Genomic DNA, 17127 nt, shown 5'->3' on the forward strand with positions numbered 1-17127 from the left:
TACTCATCTATTTAATAGCATATATGATGCAATAAATTTAGCATAATTTTATAATATTGTGAGATTATAATCCAAATTATTTTAAATGACAATTATATTATCCAAATTTTTGTCTCAATCTTTGAGAGTTCCAGGGATCCTACTAGAACCCTCAAAGTCATGAGACTTGGTTTCAAACTGAAGAATTTAGAGGTGTAAATTAGTTAAACAAAAAGTACATTTAACATTTAACATTTAACTGAACATGTTAATGAATACTGTATTTTAGACCTGATAAGTGCCAGGACAACACTGCAAGCTGAAGACTAAGCAACAAGAAAATGTTATAAGAACCTTTTCTCAGCGGAGGTGGGGAGTCTGGTCTGGTCAAGTCCTGTTAGACCTGGCCCAGACATGTGGCATGCCTTCTGGGAAATGGCTTGATAAGAATCTTACAAAGTAAACCAAGTGAGGGGAGTATGAGTTGAAACTGCTATGGCAAAAAATATAGCTACTGTGATCCTAAAAGTTTAGCCTGCCCTTGCAACTCTTTAGAACATAGAATGTGGCTGTTTTAGCTGCTTTTATAATTTTTTTTTAACTAGAGGAATTATAGGGTGATTTTATTAATATCATAGAGATACATGTTTGGTTATTATTTGTTTGTTGGGATATATAACCTGTAATTGTAGGAGGATTTAATACTTGAAAATTTTTTCTTGGATTTTTACGTTTTTTCCCTTGTAACATATTTTTCCTACTAAACAATGGGCAAGTTGTGGAAATGGAAATGTGGTAGGAATTAGTAAGTATTACTAATTAGCATGTAATTTCAGGTGCCTTGGCCTTGGAGCCCTGGCTGTCACCCAGTGGCTACTACTGAAGAATGAATAATGGCTTGCTTTGAAGAAAATGATTATAGTAAGTTGCAGAATTATCTTTAAGAGCACCTGGTTGACCATGAAGTAAAACAAAAATAATCAATCTCTGTGCATACCCACATAGTCAGGAAGTTAAAATGGAACAATCAAACGTTTGCGCAGAAGCATGTAGTATGTCTGAGTAAATAAAAAGGACAGCTTTCTCTTGAGCTGTTACAAGAGGGCACCAAGTGATAGTGTCTGTGTCTTTTCTTATTGCCAACTCCACACACCCTTCTCAAGCTCCGAACTCAGCTGGAGCTGGACTCGGGCATTTGGAAATAAAGCAATACATACTAAAATAGCTCTGAGTTTTAGAGGCACTGATGAGAGAAATCACAAAACACTTGTTACTGAAGGAATTTTAAAACACAACAACAGACTTTGTATAATATAGTTACAGGAACAGTTAGATTAAGAACATTTTAGAGCTATCTATACAATACATTCAGAAAGCTTGCATGAAAATTTTAAAACAATGTATTTTCTTTGCACTTTAAGCCCACTCAGAAGAATCTCAAACCAATGACCTTCACATCCACCTTAAAAAACTAGGGAAAAAGAGTACCTTAATTCCAAGAAAAGAAGAAGAAATCCAGCATAAACATCTGCTGTGTTCTAAGAACAGAATTCAAATGCAGAAATGTAATCACAGAGGTGATGGTACCATTACTGGGTAAGGCCTTAAGGAAGTTAAATTGGATGTGGAAGCATTATAAAAAAGACACCTGGAAGTGTCTTGGTCTTGAACTTGTCTGCTCCCAGAAATGGAAATAAATATATTCTGTTATTCATAAGCTACACACTGTTATGTTATTACAGCAGTCAGGAAAAATTGTGACAACATGAAATCTGAAATTGGTTAAACAGAAAACTGACAACAAACTCAATGAAATTGCATTTAGATTATAAAACTGAGAAATGTCTGTCTAGTCAGGCTGACTGTGAAAATAAAATATACAAAGTGTCAACATAAAAAATTAACAATGCAATATTACTGCAAATTCCACAGCTGCTAAAAGAACAATATGATGATATGAAATTGGTGTGTATAAGAAATGACAACTTGCATAAAATAAACAGCTTTCTTGAAAGAAGGGTCATATTGATAAAAGAGATGGTGGGACAAACTTGGGTTGTAATAGCTGTATCTCCCCTTTAATTTTGATGAGAAACTAAACCAGCTGTTAAAAAATGAATTGTTGGAGATGACAAGGAGGCCAATCAGGAAAGGCAGGGGTAGTTGAAGTGCAGAGAGCTTTAAGACAGGAACAAGCGGAGCAGTAACATGGAAAGGGAGGGTTGCCAGTAGAGAGGACAGAAACTCCCTGGAGTTCACTGGAGGAAGGTGGCTGACACCCAGACAAGGAAAATTTTCTGAGAATTTCCAGGATTGCAGCTAGCAGGCCATAGATGTGAGTGCAGTCAAGATATGGGAAGTCATCCCAAACCACAAGTAAAAGCTTGATGAGTTTTGAACCAGTATGTAGGGAACAGGAAGAGGAAGCCCTCCAACAGGATCTTCATCAAAGAGACAGTGGGGGGACAAAACAATATTATGACAAAACACCAGTGAAGAAAGACAAACCTGAGGAGAACCCCCCCTTGGGATGCTCAATCAAATACCCTCTTCTGCTCCCCACCCCCAGCAAGGAGGGCTCACCATTGAGGAATGAGCTTCTGGGGGGGGGGTGAACCATTAGACAGGGATTCACACAACAGCATACCCAGGAATCATTACTACTAAAACATCAATTCCCTCTACATTTTAACCTCAGACACAATAAATTTGATCCTGATTCTAAGCTAGACAACAGAATATCATCGTAACTGACAAACGGATTTCAGATTCATGTGGAGGTACAAAGTATATGAGTCAGCCAAAATACTCCTCCAGAAAGAATAAGATCAGGTGGATGACATCAAGAATTATTATAGAAATATATTTCAATCACAACAAAATGAAAATTATAAGAACACCACAAAAGTCAATGGGACATAACAGAAGGTTCAGATATAGGTGTACATATAAACAATCAACTTATTTTGATTAACCAATAATGATAATTCAGTGAAGAAGGGATAATTATTTAAACATACGGAATAAAATGATTAGATACACACATTCAAATAATGAAATTTGCTTTACATATAAAGTCTTTTGCAAAAAATCAGCATAAAAGTATCATAACTCTAAATGCAGGACTGAGAACTATAATAAGACTTCTAGAAGAAAGTATAGGAGGAAATATTTCTACCTCATTCTAGGAAAACACTGATACAATAGAAAAAGTAAAACCCACGCTTGAGCACAGACATACTAGATATCATCAAAATTTAAAACTTCTGCTCAAAACATATTAAGAAAAATGTCAGGACAAAATATCTTTGGAGGGCCCAGTGCAATAGTGCAGCGCTTAAAGTCCTCGCCTTGCATGCACCAAGATCCCATAAGGGTACCGGTTCTAATCCCGGCAGACCCGCTTCCAATTCAGCTCCCTGTTTGTGCCTAGGAAAGCAGTCGAGGACCACCCAAAACTTTGGGACCCTGCACCTGTGTGGGAGACCCTGAAGAGCTCCTGGTTCCTGGCTTCAGATTGACTCAGCTCCAGCTATTGTGGTCACTTGTGGAGAGAATCATCAGTCAGAAGATCTTCCTCTCTGTTGTCTCTCCTCCTCTCTGTATATCACCTTTCCAATAAAAATAAATCTTTAAAAAAAAAGGCTTTGGAAAAAAAAAAACACTGGGTATCTCTCAACCTATATATTTATCTATCTATTACATATCTAGTGGTTTCTATAATAAAGAAAAAATCTATTTTAAGCCGGTGAAACATTCTGGTTCCTTGAAAAATATTCATTATTATTAGTGACTATGGAAATCCATAGTAAAAACATACGGTAATTACAACTCATACCCAGTAGAATGGCTAATATTTAAAAAACAGACAATACTATTTGTGAAGATACATGGGGACTGGAATTCTCATAAAATACTGATGAGACTGGACAGTGATGCCAACAGTTTGAAAAATAATCAGCAGTCTTTTATTAAATCATACAGGAGGACATAGACACATTTGGGGGATGATGGTTCTGTTAAATATCTTACTCATGAGGCTACTTAAAAATTCAGTTTCTCGGGCCTGACATGGTGACCTAGTGGTTAAAGTCCTCACCTTGAACACACTGCCATCCCATATGGGTAACGGTTCTAATCCCAGCAGCTCCACTTCCCATCCAGCTCCCTGCTTGAGTCCTGGGAAAGCAGTCGAGGACGGCCCAAAGCCTTGGGACCCTGCATCCGCATGGGAGACCTGGAGGAATTTCCTGGCTCCTGGCTTTGTGGCTTGGCGCAGTACCGGCCATTATGGTCAATTGGGGAGTGAGTCATTGGGGGGAAAATCTTCTTCTCTCTCTCCCCTCCTCTCTGTATATCTGACTTTCCAATATAAATAAATCTTTTTAAAAAATTCAGTTTCTCCTCACAACTTAAAACATGCAAATTGGACACTTTATAAATATGATATTTATTACATAGAAATTACACCTAAGTAAGTCAAGGGAGAACAAAATCTACTTCAGCAACAAACGTGTAAGACAGTGGTTGGCACATACAAAGAAGCAAATACTATGGTGCAGTACAAAGGCTAACGAGTTAAGATTATTAACTTCACTAAAATGACAAGTGACACTCAGGTTTTAAGCAAGGCAATAACGTCACCAGATGGCTTTCAAATGAATAAAATTATGGCTGCAGACCAGACCATGTTTTGGTGACATAAGGGAGCAGGGTTACTGCAGCATTCAAGGAGGGAGAATGTGATAACCAAGAAAATCAACAAAAAACTGGGACTGCCATTCTCCCTGAGAAAATTACTGTATGAATCATCATTAGTGTTGGCTGAGAGCACACAGTGTACGCCAGATTTCACTCAGTTTTAATACACAGTTCATCTCAGTGCTGAACAGCACGTGCAGATATTACTACGGTACATACGAAAAGGCAAGCTGGGTGTCTTACCTTTACAGTGCATTCGCAGTTCTTCAATTAGTAACAGAGAATTCTTAGATTGAGGCCACTCATATTCCTCTGAGACTATCTCCAGTGACTGGGTTATCTCATCATCTGTGGAACTTATTTGGCATTGACCCTGTTAAATAAGTAAATAAGTTTTAAAGTGTCCTTTAAAATCCAGACAATTATTTATAAATATAGTAATGATGACTCATTTTCTGCATAAGAAAAATGACATGACACATACTTCTCACAAGGCCTGAGTTCTTGTTAAAAAGATGCTCATACAAAGGTACTGTTTTTTTTTTAATTTCTTGAATTTTGCTCTTAAAAACAGAAGTATTTGCATAATTTTCTTTTTTATTTATTTTATTATTTCATGATACAGTCCCATAGGCTCCAGGATTTCACTTCCCCCTCTCCACAGCCCCTTTCCCCCTTTCCACTGATTTCCCCTATATTGCTACAGTAGTATAGTCCTTCATAAAGAGTACTAGGTCCGTCATTCTGCTATTTAAGTGTATCCTGACATTGTAGGTATGGACAATGGCAGAGCATCCAGCATTCTGTTGTCAAGATATATTCAACAATTTCATTGGGGGTAGTTCTTTGATTTGGAAGTAGAGATGCATACTGCATTGTATCTTCACATTTGAATGTGATAGTTTCCATTACACAGTTAGTATATACCACCTTAAATAAGAAAAAAAAAAACATACAACAAAATAAACAAGATGAAGGAAAACAGAAAATTCATAACATCATGAAATTAAACACAATGCTACTGAATGACTAATGTGTCCCTGAAGCAATGAAAAAGAAAATTAAAAACCTACTTGAAGAAAACAATCCTACTGTTTCAATCACACTTCTAAAATAGAGACCTTTACAAAATTCCTGTTTTTTTTTTTTTCTGATTTACCTTTCACATTTTATTTTGAAATTCAGGCTTTTGTAATACAGCACTTTGTCTTCTGTAACATATTTTTCAATACAATAATACATGTTAATATTTTGTGTAATACCTGTTTAATTCCATTAATCACTTTCCTTGAAGGCCTAAAAAACAAATAAGCACTTTCAAAATATTATATATACAAAATGTAAGAAATATACTATTATACTTTTACATGTCTTCATTTATCTTTTACAAAGTACTTTTTGCATAAGATTTAATGAACATTAATAGTAACATCAGAAAAAGGTATGCTATCAGCAGTATTAAAACAAAATAATTTAGTTTATCTTTCTGGCAGTCAAAATTAAATGAAAATGTTATTTGCATTTTTAAACATTTATTTATTCGAAAGCTAGAAAAGAGGTGGACTATGTCAGCCAGTGGATTCTGGAGGGATTTCATCGTGCTTGGAATGGCAAGATTGGCAGCAATTCAGAACTGTTGAACTATCAAAACCACTTAAGTAGGACCCTCAGAGCAGGCCCCACAGCAGGGATTCTGGGATGGGTGGGAGGCTAGGTAGGGCTTCTCCCTTTCACTAAATCCTAACTGGAAAACGCTAATTTATATTTCTGTGAGCTAACCCTTTATTAATGATGCTGTTATTGATTTATTCAGAACTTACTGTGCAATCAGTAAATATAATTTTAAGTATTGTACATGCATTAAACTCACAATGGTGAGGGTTAAACCTCACAATTCCATGAGAAAAGTAACATATTAGAAATATTACAGAAGATATACCTAGCCAGAACAAGGCCAAGTCAGTGGCCTAAGTTCACACAGCTTCTTAGCAGCAAACTCTGGATTCAATCCTAGGAATTCAGGCTCCACAAAGTACAAATTACACTTCCAAGAAATTTAAAGACAGAATAACCAATATTATCATTCTATTGGCTATTGCTATATGAACACTACATTGTGACTCCTGTAGATATCTGCCAGAATCATAAGTTTTAAATATACGCATGTTTCAGAGTCTACATTAGATGAACTAAAGTGTATTTTTCTGAATGAAGAAATTCATCAGCAGACATTAGTCAATTTGTTAAGTTGTTTATCCTTGCATTTTACAAATACTTATTGAGCACCTAACACATATCAACAGGGAACCATGAGTTTTATATCTTAGAACCTTATAATGCAAAAGTCATGATCTGTGACAGATCATCAATGGTTTACTCTCTTATCTTACACAAAATTCTGTCCTTTCCCGCAGAAGCTGAACTATTTTAGCAAACCTTGCAAAGTCATAGGTGCTCATGTTGATTATGCCAATGATTCTGTAACAAGTAGAATTAGCAAGGAATAATAGAATTCTGTAAAGCACAGCCTAAATGTTTTTGTAATCACAAATCTAAAAAGTTTATGCGTAACTATTTAATTTTTACTTCAATACTCTAATATTCAACCATATTATAATATCCCATCTGCAGTTAAGATGCCCAAATAACCCATTGGAGTGCCAGATTTTTATTCCCAGTTTTGGTTCCTACTTTCAACTTACTCGGAGGCAATGGAGACCATTAAAGAAATTGTACTGCTGGCAACATGAAACACCTAGATTAACTATCCTGTCTCACAGCCTGGGCCTGCTAGCTTACATTGTAAATACACCCTGAGTGTAAAAGAATGAACAGTCTCCCCCGAAATACCAGGCTGCTATGATAGATATTAACCCCCTATGCCTTTACAAGCCATTTAATTATTACATTCCAATTGTCCCCAAAACTATACAGCATTAAACAGCTCTTTTAAGACAGACATGCCTAGACAGCAGTCTGTACAATACAATACATTTCAGCATTATCTGATTTATTTGCAATACTGATGATTTGTAACACCATGGCCAGAATTTCCCAAATCCATTATATCTGCTACCCATTTATTTCACTTATTTTGAAAAATTACAAATGACAGAACATGCCTGAAAGCAGATAATCTACAGCCATTTCACCAAGGAAGTTTCAATGGAAACAAACCACATTTCTAGAAGACTTAGGAAAAGTTTCAGTGAATAATTGACAGGGACAACAAACAGCAGACTAAAATCCAGCTTAGAGTGGAAAACGAAAAATTCTGTCAGTCCTACCTCAGTGTCCTAGCCAGGCAACACAATCTTGCTCACATGGTGGTGTAGTATGCTAAGTCTCAGCCTGAGGAGTTCTTGCCACAGGGTCTGCTAAGCAACAGTACAATCCCAGGCATCACCTTGGATGTCCTGCAAGAACTGGGGCCATCTGCTCTAGGACTCCAGGACTGTGCTGGTGGTGGTACTATGACTCCTGAAGTAGCTTGCTCTCTCCTGTGTCAACCAGAGGGCTCTGCCTACAACCCACTGCTACAGACTGCTTACTCAGTTCATGATATCTGGAATAACTGGCCTTCAACCTGAGAGAAGTGCTTAGGTAAAGAGCACACTGCATCCTGCAGCACTGTGACAATTGGTACTATTAGCACTACATTCCTCAGAGTAATTGGCACAGAATCTATAAGACTAAGGGAAGAATGTGCTGTTTCAATCAAAAACTGCTCGTGTACAACCCTCTGCATTGTCTCTTAGTCAAACTGTGCCATTGGATAAAGTCCCTTTAATATCTCCAAGTATTGGGAATTGGGCTTTCGGTGCTAAGTCTTAGGGTTATTGAGTCCCACATTGCCAAAACTTGTGGTATCGCCATCCACATCATACAGTCTGAAAGCCATAGTCATTGGAGCAACAGGCTTACCATCACTCTTGCTTATTGAGCAGGAAAAGGGGAAAAGGGCCTCTGTGTCCTATAGCATCAGAAACATGACTACAAATTAAAGCAAACAAACAAACAAAAGCTTGCAGTTGGGTATACTTCAAACCCAACATCCTGGGGACTAAAAAATACACCTGTGAAATGTCCTGCCCACTCCAGTAATATGACTGCCTCCACATACAGCTGCAGACAGTTAAGTGTGGCTCTTGCAGACACTGCAGACATTGATCAGCGCAGAAGAAATCAGTCAGGAGTTACATTGTGAGAGTCAAGTATAACCAAAGCCCAATCAACAATTCAAGTCACAGCCATCATTCAAAAAAGTCTTTTCCAGTGAAACCTATTCTAATCAAAATGATCATGGCAGTTTTGAGGTTCTCCATTCCAAGCTGGTGAGCAGTGGCACATTGTTGCTTCAGGGTCCAAGAGTGGGTTGCTGGGCGCCTAAGGTCATAGTCCTCAGTGAGGAAGTGAACATGGAGACCCAAGAGAACAAGACACTGGGATGGGGAGAGGGTCAGATGTGCCAGGACAGGTAGCTGTGGCCACATCTTGTCATAGACAAAGAACAGGAGGAAAAACCACTACGCTAAAAAAAAAAGGTTTAACCACATGCACCATATACACTGCACCAACTGGGTGTGGTGCATGCCCAAAGACAAAGCCAGCAAGAAGTTCATCAACCAGAACATAGTGGAGGCCAGAGCTGTGATGGATATCTCGGAAGCGAGCATGTTCAACACGTACATGCTTCCCAGTTTGTACGTGGAGCTGCGCCATTCACAGCCACGTGGTCAGAAACTGATCTCGTGAAACCTGCTAGGACTGGACCCCACCGCCCTAATTTCAGACCTACTCATGCTGCTCCACGACCTCCACCAAAACCCATGTAAGCAGCATGGTCTTTAAGGGCTGAAGAAAAATTGTCATCTTGAAAAACAAAATGGAAATTTATGCTTTAAAAAAAAGCATGGCAGATATACTTATGTCAGTGCAAGAACATAGGAAATATGAGAAAACAAAGTAGTATGACTACTCTAAGAGAAATCAGTCATTTTCCAGAGATAGACATTGATGTGTATGAAATCTAGAACAGTCCTGAAAAAGAATTTAAAATAGTGATCATAGGGAAAATGCTATGCAACAGACTGCAGATAAACAGATAAAAGAAGTGATGAACAGGAACCACAGTAGCCAGACCCAAGCCGACACAATGATTGGGAATGGGAACATCCCGAGCTGCAGCTTAACCAGCTGCACTGCACTGTCTGCCCATGGAATTCTAATCTTAACACACCTTCCTAGGCAATTCCCCAAGTCCTTGTCCTTTCTTCTTATACTGAACCTCGGTCATAAACCTCAATTCTGATGATCCTGTTACTGTTATTCTTCTTACAACTCGGTCTTTAACTCTTAAATATATTCTTATCTTCTTCCGTTGGATATGACTGCTAATTCTATTTTTATCTGTCCACCGGGAACACTAGTTCTACTTTCTTTTTCTACTATTAAAATATATCTAAGTGATAACAAATAATGCAGAGCTCTTGGATTAGAGTGAAGAAATCTAAGTTAATATTTCATTTCTTCCAAGTCCTACACCTACATAAGTCATTACAGACTGATTGAATTTCAGGTATCCCATCTGAATAACCATATGAATTGTGTGTTAAACACATGTTGGAGTAATAAAAGATATTTCATTAGTCTTCAAGATGCCCTACAATTCTAAAATCCTATGTGTTTTTCATTCTGTCAACAGAAAAGTGGGAATATTTTAACTACAAGAAGAAAGAAAGAAAAAGTCAGGACAGAAGAAATAAGAAAATTAGAAAACAAAGTAAAGAAATCAAAAGACTATGGGAGTCATGCAAAAATTTGTTAAAAATACACTTCATTATAGTAAAGCTGAAATATAAGCCAGTAGATGAAGCAACTACCAAACTGAAATACAAGTAGACAAATCAACTAGAAATATCCTATAACCACATGCTATCTATAATGAACACAACTATATGTAAATATCTCTCACTAACAGTAAACTAGTTCCTCCTTAGAGCTTACCTAATACTGCTTATGTTCATGCTTATGACCTGCGATCCTGGAAACAAATCACAGATCTGTCCTAAAAGCTAACATGATAGAAACACACTGGTGGCCACTGTAAGTTGTCAGTATAAAAATCTCCGAACAGGGGTTTTTAAGATTGCCGACGTAGGAGGAAGGCTGTGAGGGAGCATCCAGTGAGAGAGGGATAGAACGCTACAGAAGCAGCAAAGAGGAACAGCAGAGAACCGCAGGGAGAGGTCCGTGAAGATCCCGGGACAGTGTGGAGCCAAAAAGATCCACACAACTCGGAAGAACAACGAGAACGAAGCAAGGCAAAGGTAGAGAAGCCGACATGCCATTCCAGACCTGCTGAGTCACTTTTGAGAACGGCCTGACAGGAGACGCAGTCAACTCAGAGACAAGGAAATCGGGAGGGATCCACGCCGGCAAAGGTCTTCAACAGCAGCAGAGGCAGACTGCAGCAGCCGGAGGATCGGTGAGCCAAGGAGGATTAACAGCCTCCGCATTCCTTCCCCCCTGCAGAGGTTCCAGCCTCTGAGAACAAAGGGCAAGCACTTTGAAACTGTCAGGTCTGTGCCTTTGGAGCTGCGCACAATGGTATTGGTGGCTGAGAAGGCCCCGGGAAAGTGCCTCAGATATTCCTGCGCTGAGGGGGCCAGTGCATCTCGGTGCGCAGAGGCTGCCGGCGAGGGTCTGGAATCCCCCACACCCTACCTGGTGGGTGGGCGACAACACCTGGAGGACTCTGAATGCCATGCTGGGCTGGCTGGGCGGCCCCGCCTGCAGCAACAGCCTCCGCAGCGCAGGTGTCAGGAGGGCTCTGAACACTGGGAAGGGTAGCGCTGTGTGTCCCTGACACGCAGGTACCACTCCCACAGTGTGATTTGCCCACTCCTCGCCTCCCACCCCACAGTTCTGAGCGTGGGCAACCCACCAGGAGAGCTCTGAAAACTCCTGCGCCACACTGACACTGTGCGAACCCGCCGTGAAGTCATTTTAACAGGGCGCATGGGTCACTCCTCCGCTAAGGTCCTGTGGGGGGGAGCCACACGGGGGCGGGGGCTCTGAACACCCACACACCACGAGTGGTGGAATCACTGCACAAGAGCCACGCCCAGAAAGTGCCTCACCCACAGTCCCGTGTGTGGGAGACGCACCAGGTGGGCTCTGAAAAACCCTGCAGTCCCTGACACGGAGAACGCAGGGAGAAAGCACATAAAACCTTCTATGCCCTGTGGATTCCCATGCAGGGGGCACACCCAGAGAGCGCCTCCATCCCTCCACGCCCTGCGGTGTCACACTTGTAGAAGAGGTGCCCAGAGTGTGCCTGGAATCCACTGGGCCCCCAAGGTGGTGCTCTACAGCCCCAGGCACTGAGAACGCACCAACGGTGCCTTGAAAACTACCATGCCCTGCAACACCACGCCTGCAGGCTCCAATCTCTACAGGAAAGCGCCTGAAGGCCCCTCAACACACGGGACCATTGGCCCCACCAGAAGACACCAACGCAATGGGAAAAACCACCAGAAAGAGTTGTGCTCCAGATGAAAGAGCCAGCACCCCACCAAACAAGGGCCAAAAGCCATTATCAATATCGGAGATGCGAGATGAAGACATGGAAGAGTTACCAGAAAAGGAATTGATGAAAATAATGCTAAAATTTATCAGAGATGTGGACACAAAGCTGGAAGACCTCCAGAACCGCATAATCACCGAAATACAACAAATCAAAACCAAACTGGATGCCCAAGATCACAAAATTCAAAGCCTGATCAACAGAATAAATGCGGCAGAGGAAAGGATCTCTGAAACAGAAGACACACAAAATGAAGGTGTCCAGCGAATTAAACAGCTGGAGACAAGCCTCAGCAAAACTAATAAAATGATGCAAGAGATGAAGGATTACCTTAGAAAATTGAATATTCGGATCATTGGCCTCCCTGAGGGAGTAGAAAGAAAATCAGGAATGCAAGCAGTGCTTGATGAAATTATACAGGAAAACTTCCAAAACACTTGGAACACGAATCCACCCTGCATACAGGATGGACAGAGAACTCCCAACAGACATGATCCAAAGAGATCTTCACCCAGACACACGGTGCTCAAGTTCTACTCCAATGAAGACAAAGAAGGAATCCTGAGACAAGTACGAAGTAGAGAAAAGATCACATACAGGGGAAAACCCATCAGAATCACGGCTGACTTCTCCGAAGAGACCCTACAAGCAAGGAGAGAATGGACAAAGATCTTCCAAGTCCTGAAACAAAACAACTGTCAACCAAGAATAATCTACCCAGCAAAGATCTCATTTGTATATGAGAACAAAATCAGATACTTCAATAGCAAAGAAAAACTAGAAGAATATGTCTACACAAAACCAGCTCTGCAAAGTCTCCTTAGAAATGCGCTAGTCCCGGACAAAAAGGAGGGAAATCACAAACAAAGTTGGCAAATAAGAAGGTCTCCAAACTAAAGCCTGCACAAACAAGACAATTACATAGACAACAACACACACACAACACAATCGCATGGCAGGGCAAAATTGCAACCTCTCAATTTTAACTCTCAACACAAATGGTCTAAATTCACCAATCAAAAGACAGAGATTAATAGAATGGATCATCAAACAAGACCCAACCATCTGTTGCCTACAAGAAACGCATCTAACCAGAAAGGATGCAAAGAAACTGAAAGTGAAGGGATGGAAAAAGATATTTCACGCCAATAGACGAGAAAAAAAAGCTGGGGTAGCTATCCTAATTTCAGACGAGATAGATTTCACTCTAACTAACATCAAAAGAGACAGGGAAGGCCATTTTATACTGGTGAAAGGAATGATCCATCAAGAAGCAATCACCATCATTAATGTTTATGCACCGAATCTTAATGCACCTACTTACGTAAAGCAATTACTTACAGACTTAAGGGATGACATAGATATCCGCACAATTCTTGTAGGCGATCTCAACACACCCCTAACATCAATAGACTGGTCTACGAAACAAAATCTCAACAAAGAAACAACAGAGCTCACACAAACAATAGAACAACTGGACTTAGTAGACATATATAGAACTTTTTATCCTAAGGCCACAGACTATACATTCTTCTCAGCGGTGCATGGCACCTTCTCCATAATCGACCACATGATAGGTCATAAAGCGAATCTAAACAACTTCCAAAACATTAGAATCATACCATGTACCCTCTCAGACCACCATGGGATGAAACTGGAAATCAACAACTCAAAACTCCCCAGGAAGTATAGGCACTCTTGGAAATTGAACAATATGCTATTAAATGAACAATGGGTCAGAGAAGAAATTAAAGGTGAGATCAAAAAATTTATGGAAACCAATGAAAACTCTGATACAACATTCCAAAACATGTGGGACACCGCCAAAGCAGTGCTACGAGGTAGATTAATCACAATCAGAGCCCATGTCAAGGCCCAAGAAAGACGCCAAATACAGGAACTAACCACACACCTCCAGGATCTGGAAAAACAGCAGCAGAAGAGTCCCACGCACAATAGGAAACAAGAAATCATCAAAACAAGGGAGGAGATAAACCAAATAGAAATCAAAAAAACTATACATAAAATCAACAAATCAGAAAGTTGGTTTTTTGAGAAAATAAACAAAATAGACACTCCACTGGCCCGAATGACCAAAAAAAAACAAGAGAAAATGAGAATCAATAGCATTAAAGATGAAAAAGGCAACATAACAACAGACACTGCAATCATTAAGAAAATAATTAGAAATTACTACAAAGAACTGTACTCCCACAAATTTGAGGACCACCAAGAAATAGAAAAGTTCTTGGACTCCCACCACTTACCAAAACTCAGTCCGGAGGCAACTGAAGAATTAAATAAACCCATAACCGAGGTAGAGATTGAAACAGTCATCAAGGATCTCCCAACGAAAAAAAGCCCAGGCCCAGACTACAGAATTCTACAAAACATTCCGAACAGAACTAATCCCAACCCTCTACAAGCACTTCAAAACAATAGAAGAGGATGCAACCCTTCCAAACTCATTCTATGAAGCCAATATCACCTTAATCCCCAAACCGGATAGAGAACCGTCAGAGAAGGAAAACTACAGACCTATTTCTCTGATGAACATTGATGCTAAAATTCTCAACAAAATCCTAGCCAATAGAATTCAAAAAATCATCAGACAGATCATTCATCCGGATCAAGTAGGATTCATCCCTGGAATGCAGGGATGGTTCAACATTTGGAAATCCATAAATGTTATAAACCATATCCAAAAACTGCAAAACAAGAACTACATAATAGTTTCAATAGATGCAGAAAAAGCTTTCGACAAAATCCAACACCTCTTCATGCTAAAAACTCTAGCCAAAGTAGGCATAGATGGGAAAATCCACAACATAATCAAAGCAATTTATGAAAAACCCAACGCCAGTATCATACTGAATGGAGAAAAGCTAGAACCCTTCCCACTGAGATCTGGAACAAGATAAGGGTGCCCGCTATCACCACTGCTATTCAACATAGTCCTAGAGGTACTTGCAGAGGCCATAAGACAAGAAAAAGAAATCAAAGGCATACGTATAGGAAACGAAGAAGTCAGGCTTTCACTATATGCAGATGACATAATCCTATACATAGAAAAACCAGGAGACTCACTACAGAAACTACTAGAACTTATACGAGAGTTTGGCAGAGTGGCAGGGTACAAAATTAATGAACGAAAATCAACAGCCATAGTGTACGCAAATAACACCAAGATGGAAGAAGATCTAACCAACAGGATACCATTAAAAACAGCAGAGAGAAGTATGAAGTATTTGAGAATAAATCTAACCAAAAGCGTAGGAGACCTATTCGAAGAAAACTACAAACTATTTAAAAAGGAAATTGAACAAGACCTCAAAAGATGGAATAACATCCCGTACTCCTGGATAGGCAAAATCAATATCATTAAAATGTCTACACTACCACAAGCAATATACATTTTCAATGCAATTCCAATCAAATTGCCCAAAACATTCTTCACGGAAATGGATACAATGATTCAAAAGTTCATCTGGAAACACAAAAAACCACGAATAGCTAGAACCATCCTGAAAAATAAGAAGTTAGCAGGGGGAATCACAATCCCGGACCTCTGGACATACTATAGAGCAGTGGTTATCAAAACAGCCCGGTACTGGCACAAAGACAGGAAGGAAGATCAATGGAATAGAATAGAAGCACCAAAAGGGAACCCACACAGATATAGCCAATTAATCTTTGACAAAAAGACCAATGACAGTCCAAGGAAGTGGGAAGGCCTCTTTAGTAAATGTTGTTGGGACAACTGGCTGATAGCCTGTAGAAACAAAAAGATAGACCCACATCTATCACCATACACTAAGATCCAATCTACATGGATAAAAGACCTAAACCTACATCCAGAAACCTTCAAACTCTTGCAAGAAAATGTAGGAAATACCCTGCAAGAACTAGGAGTAGGTCCCGACTTTCTAAGAAGGACACCAAAAGCAATAGCAGTTGAGATCAGAATAAACAAATGGGACCTCATCAAACTAAGAAGCTTCTGTACAGCAAGGGAAACAATCAACAAAGTAAAAAAGCAACCCACAGAGTGGGAGAAGATCTTTGCACATGATATAGGCGAGAGGGGGCTAATTTCCAGGATATACAAAGAACTTCAAAACAACCAAAAAACCAAAACAAACAAGCCACTCAAGAAATGGGCACGGGAAATGGGCAAACATTTCACAAAGGAACAAGTCCAAATGGCAAACAAACATATGAAAAAATGTTCCAGCTCCCTGGCAATAAGGGAAATCCAAATTAAAACATCGATGAGGTACCACCTAACACCAGTAAGATTGGCCCACATAAACAAGAACACCAACGACGCTTGCTGGCGAGGATGCGGGGAAAAGGGAACCCTACTCCACTGCTGGTGGAGCTGCAAATTGGTACAGCCTTTATGGAAATCAGTCTGGAGAACACTCAAACAACTCAAAATCTGCATACCATATGACCCAGCAATAGCACTCCTAGGAATATATCCAAACCACCTGTTTTACGACAAACCAACATGCATCCCTATGTTCACTGCAGCACAATCAGTAATTGCAAAAACATGGAAGCAACTGAAATACCCATCAGCAGAAGATTGGATAAGAAAGCTTTGGTTCATCTACTCCATGGAATACTACTCAGCTATTAAAAAAAAACAAAATGCAGTTCTTTGTGGCTAAATGGGCCCAACTGGAAACTATAATGCTAAGGGAAATGAGCGAATCCCAAAAGGTTAGATACCACATGTTTGCCTTGATTTAACCTGTAATTTTTTGTTTGGTTGTTTGTTATTTTTTGAACCTGTCATTGATACTGTCTCAACCCAGATGTTTCGAAGAATGGAACTTGCATTATTTTTAACA

The 17127-nt window shown here is 39.7% G+C and overlaps 1 protein-coding gene across 1 annotated transcript in view; it reads right to left on the reverse strand.

Annotated features, from left to right (window-relative positions):
- The window catches only part of LOC121161221 (ankyrin repeat domain-containing protein 26-like), a gene marked incomplete at its 3' end in the record, with an annotated part of 36098 nt that overhangs the window by 16936 nt on the left and 2035 nt on the right, over nucleotides 1-17127 (reverse strand). Inside the window, exons 2-3 of the mRNA XM_040987523.1 lie at nucleotides 5943-5976; nucleotides 4924-5053 (exon numbers count right to left, since the gene is read on the reverse strand). Coding sequence (XP_040843457.1) covers nucleotides 4924-5053; nucleotides 5943-5976 — 164 coding nt within the window. The remainder of the gene's footprint in view (nucleotides 1-4923; nucleotides 5054-5942; nucleotides 5977-17127) is intronic.

This window comes from Ochotona curzoniae, unplaced genomic scaffold (assembly GCF_017591425.1).
Source record: "Ochotona curzoniae isolate NIBS_2020 unplaced genomic scaffold, NIBS_Ocur_1.0 contig_475, whole genome shotgun sequence".
In the NCBI taxonomy this organism is placed as follows: Eukaryota; Metazoa; Chordata; class Mammalia; order Lagomorpha; family Ochotonidae; genus Ochotona; species Ochotona curzoniae.